At 44.5% G+C, this 5,155-nt stretch overlaps 1 protein-coding gene across 1 annotated transcript in view; it reads right to left on the reverse strand.

The window, feature by feature from the left end:
- LOC100743449 (acetylcholinesterase-like) overlaps positions 1 to 4,823 on the reverse strand; it is a gene marked incomplete at its 5' end in the record, with an annotated part of 29,393 nt that extends 24,570 nt beyond the window's left edge. The window contains one exon of the mRNA XM_003493843.4: positions 4,539 to 4,823. Within this exon, the coding sequence (XP_003493891.3) occupies positions 4,539 to 4,823 (285 nt within the window). The remainder of the gene's footprint in view (positions 1 to 4,538) is intronic.
- Between the last annotated feature and the right edge of the window lie 332 nt (positions 4,824 to 5,155).

The raw sequence follows: 5,155 nt of genomic DNA on the forward strand, positions 1-5,155 counted from the left end.
TTTATAAAAAAAAATTTTTTTAAAAAAAAAAAAAAAAAAAAAAAAAAAAATATTCTGTCACCGATATAACAATAAATCTGTGTACACATCTAGGTCAGAGAGACAATCGAACTTGATTTCTGTTGTTAGATTGCCGTCACATTACGTTGGAAAGGGAAACGAGCTCCGAAGGAGGGAAGCTGCGAACACGGCGTTGTCATAATGACAGTCGTTTTTGTTCGGTAAACGTCGTTAATTTTAACGATCCTTAAAATTACAAAGGCAACAGTGGAAGGACAGGCTGGGGTGGGGCCGAAGATCGACCAAAGGGAAGCCCAGGGGCGAGCATAATGACACGACGATCGATAATGCTCAACGGAACTCGATGGACGCCAGGAATTTCGTTACGCTGCTTTAATAAACGCCGTCGAACGACATTTCTTAATTAACTTGGCCGCGTTTCACCGCACGCCGTGTTAAAATCCTGCTGCTGCCCTTTATTCCTCTGCGAGACGAGCTATTCGAACGAACAGTTTTCTTCCCTTTTCCTTCCTTTCAGAAATTATTCGAGATAAATAAGAAGCTGCTAAGAGCTTCTAAGAACCTAGGAGATTCGATATTCCTCGAGAAATTTACGATTTTTAACCGCCACTCGCTTATCGTTGATCTTTACTACTTTGTACCTCTATAAAACTACGTCTTAATCTCTTGAAAAATCTTTCGCGACTGATCAAGACCTGTACGAATGAGCAGAATCAGCTATTCGTCGAATAATTCGTGACTTTCGATCGTGGCTGACTTATCGTCGATCTTTACCACTTGATACTCGTCCTCGTCTGATCAATGATTGACATATTCTGTTTGAGCGTGTGGATCTTTAATCGATTCGTTACAGGCGGCTTGAGAAACAATTGTTACGCGTAACAGGGATTAATTCGTAAGAAATTAAACTCATTTGTTTGAAAGACAGTCGACGAAAAAGCGGCGTTTGATTCGGTGATAACCAGGCCAGTCAATGTTCACACGATGCAAGCAGCTTTCCGCGGGATTTCTATTCATGGGACGATTCTTTTTCGGCGCTGTCAATAGCCACGGAACCATTGGATAGTCCGATTCGTTCCTTTCAGCCTCGCTTTTAACGTGGCCAATGAATGGCTCCGCGAGAAATCGTGGAGCGCGATCCGGCTCGGTCGATAACGAAGTTTAGCGAGAAAAAGCAGCGCGTGAAAAGATTCCCGGCGGAGTCGGAAGGGTCACGGGCTGAAAGGAGTCTTTCAGAAGCCACGAGCCTCGTTTCCATTAATTCCTTTGGCTAATCGGCCGCGCGATTCATCGCTTAACGAATCGGTCGGTTTATTTCCGGCTGTGATTATTTTTTCGACGTGTACAAATTATTCGACGAACGATTCGATTTTTTCAATACTCGGGTCTTTCCAAGTTACTCCCATAGAAACATAGACGTAGCTAGAGGATACCCGGTCGATAAGGAAGGAAGTTTCGAATTTATGTTACGAGATGCGTGTAGTGTGAGAAAATCAGCGTACCCTGATGGACGAAATGTGTTTCGACCTCGCGGCGGAAGCGTTTCAGATATCTATACACGTGTTCTCTCCAGCGACGTGCATTTCCTCCCCATTTCTTTTTCGCCCCAGCGTTAACCCGTTTCTGACCCACTTCCCGGCTTTGAACTTGTTTCGTCCCGGCCCCGAAGGGAAACTTACGACTTCTTTCCAGCGTCTCCTCTCTCCGAGTCATCTTTAATTTTTTCCCCCGTCTGTCCACCCTCGGCTGCCGGATGAACTGGAAACGCGGAGAACATGTTCCTGCCGCTTTTATTGCTCCTCCGGCGAGTAAACTTCTCCGAGGGAAATTCGAGAACGGATGAAAACCGAAAGGAACAAGAAGTGGCGACCGGATATTCTTTTGTAGTCTTGCCCTTCTAATCAAGATCGAGCCAGCTAGATCTGAACCCTTTAGGAGATCGTAGACCGACCAATTAACTTGGTAACCGTGCCATTCCCGGGAGAAAGAGATGGTATTAAGGATCGAATGGAAAGGATGAAAGTTCCCGGGAAGGCGCGCATGGAATAAGGCCACGGAAGGGAGAGACACAGAGAGGGAGAGAGAGAGAGAGAGGCTGAAAACGAACGCGAGTTAAAGGAGGCTGCTTTAACTGGCTGGCGAAACCGTTATTAAGATTACGGTGGGCGCGCATGAGTAATGACATCCTCCTTTGCTTCCACCAACTCCCTGATAAATTACCTCCTCCGCTAATTACTTGGGCCTCGGCATTCCGCTTACAAGCATTTCACGTTCCAGTTAGTCGGCGGCGAGAAATCTCCCAGGATCTAGCTCTATATGAAAGTGAAACACCCTGGAGCTTCAGCGGTTTTTTATGGAATGGCCGCCTTTCAATTTCGTTTGCTGGCTGTACATGAATTTTAGAGGAGACAAGGATGCAGTAAAATGCGGGATAGTTACTTCTACGGCTTCAGGCTAAGTTTGGATTAGATCGCATCTGGACCTGGTTCAGGATAGGCTCTCCCTTACGTGTACTCTCCATCTTTTACTGATTATTTCTTCAGTTTGCAGTTAGGCTAAGGTTTGAGTCGGACTACGTTCAAGTTAAAACTCAGTCGGGCCTGGAACCATGGAGTTTTAGGGTTTTGTGCCAGTTAAGCTTCAGCCAGATTCGTGTCAGTTAGACCCTGGTACTCTTTCTGCCATCTTGGAATTAGGCTCGCTTTTGCTTCAAATTAAGCCAGAATTAGACCTAAGTCTCTAACCTAAATCTTATTTGTCCGCCAATCTTAGAACTGGGTTTAATTTTGGTTCTCGCCTGGTTCTCATCTCAAGTTGGATTTATTGTTTATTCTTTGCCCAATCTCAAGATACAGTCCTACTGGAATTTCACCTGAAATTAGTCTCAGCCAGGTCTAATCTTCATCTGTAAGGTGAATTTGGATTTGAATTTGGTTTGAATCTCGTCTTTCACTCTTGATCCAAGTTAGACCTAAGATCTTGCATCTTCTTCGATCTTAGGTTGGCAACTTGATTCGACGAAACCTGCAGCTTCCATTTATTTCTTCCTAGAGCTCACAGCTTGCCTGTTTCCAAGTGTCTCAGAAGAACTCGTAAACGTGGCCCGTTCTACCATCCATAAATTGTGGGTCCCTAATGTCCTCTCGAGCTAAAGAGGCGATGAAAGTTCAAGAGTCTTCACGACTTTCGCTTATATGCCCTGTTTTATAACTTCAGCGCGGGAATATATATCGAGAAATTTCGTGATAAACTCGAGGCCAGATAGGATGGTGCGGCCCGTGGAACAGCTTAACCACGTGGAACGAAGAAATTACGGTGTCTTACGGTGGCGGAGTCGCGAGGCACACGGCAAGAATCTAATAACCTGGAAGGATCCTAGAATCGTCGTGGGTTTCTCCCTTTGAGAGCCTCAATTATTGATTTATACCACTGCGGGGTAGGATAAAACGCCGCGATAAAGTCGACAAAGTCCCGGATCTGAAAGGGTAGCCTTTCCTAATATCTGGTCGACCTTCGTTCCAGTATAACGCCGCCTCTTAAAAGCTCGTCTTCGATACTATTCACTCTAATGGCGTCGCTTTTTGTAGAGGAGCATTCGCATGGAAAGAAAATGAACACGATCAACTTCAACCGGGTTGATCGATAATGAAAAAAAAAAGAAAGAAAGAGAAGAAAAAGGAAAAACGAAGTAAAGAATTAAAAGGAAGAAAAACGAACGAAATTTGCCGAACATACATCGGCAACGTTGGTGTAGCTATAATTTACGTCGAGTGGCTGTTATTAGTCAATCATTCGTCGACGTTGCAGCTCGTTTTTCCCTGCCACCCACCGTACCGTGTAAGCGTGGAAAAAAGTAAAAGCAAACCCTGGCGAATTTTTCATAATTTCCTCGTAATATGCAGCGATTATGATCCTCCCATCTAAGTCCCTAACCCTCGTACGTTGTACAAACTTCATCCAGTTTCCCTTTCATTCCACGAATCGTCGGTTTTTAACAAGTAGTCGCGCGAACAGTATTTGTCAATTAATAATTTGTCCATTATGGACTCCTTACGGATCGCGTTAGCAAGCCTATACAGGTCTAACGTTGCTCATAATCTGTCAAACAAATTTTAACATCCCTTTGTCTTTTAAATCGACTGGCCAGCCTTGAACCTACTGTCACATCTTTCTCCCTCAGCAATTTAGATTCCAGCTTTCATACCACAACATTCGAATGTAATTTAGACATTTAAAATGTCGTATAGCGATTCGACTATGAAAAATGCCTGACATACTCGAAACACTGAAAGCAATCAACGATTCGCCTTGGACAGGACGATAGATATTACCCTGATCGTTGCAGCAAACGACCAGAAAAGGGAAGAATCACGAGCCGTGTTATCGTCAGTCGCCACGTGACTATCGTCCCGTGGAAATGTCAGACTATAACATAATAGTTCCCTATCGATCGGGCACGTTTCACGTGACACGTTCCCGTAGTCTAGGCGCACGTGACGATAAAAAGCGCTACCTACTTGAGTGAAGAAGTAATAGTAGACCTTCATGCCGCGCTCCGCAAACAGTTGGGCAAAGTGGATCGACGGACAGATGAAGAAGTAGTCGCCCACCACGTCCGCCACCATATTCTGGTAGATGTAGCCATTGTACGGGTCCTCCCAGTTGGTGTACTGCAACAGAAATAATTTGTTCGTTAGTAGCGATGATTCCTCGATTATTGACACTTTACCGACCGCTGGCGGTTCAACAGTATACGCACATCCGACCGGCAGCTCAGGCGCGGATTCTCCCTGGCGCCGGCTCTGTTTCGGTTCAGACTCTCCAATACCATTTTTTTCGTTCATCGCGAACGATGAACTTTTCAAATTGGTATAAAACTGTGGAAGCTCATAAAGCAACGCAACTGAGGTAACTGAGCAAGGTACATTAGTACCAAATAACAAATTACTGCTCAAATAATGAGGAAGATTGTCGGCAACAAAAAGCCGATTAATCGGCTAGCGATTGGCAAGCGTCGGCGATAAAAAGTTGATTAATAGGCTACCGGTCGGTAAAGTGTTAAGAAGTTTTTATATTTGCGTTCATGGAAATGCGTATTTCTGTGTACATAAGTAACATACAACGAATAATTTAC

This window comes from Bombus impatiens, unplaced genomic scaffold (genome assembly GCF_000188095.3).
Source record: "Bombus impatiens unplaced genomic scaffold, BIMP_2.2 scf_1334, whole genome shotgun sequence".
In the NCBI taxonomy this organism is placed as follows: Eukaryota; Metazoa; Arthropoda; class Insecta; order Hymenoptera; family Apidae; genus Bombus; species Bombus impatiens.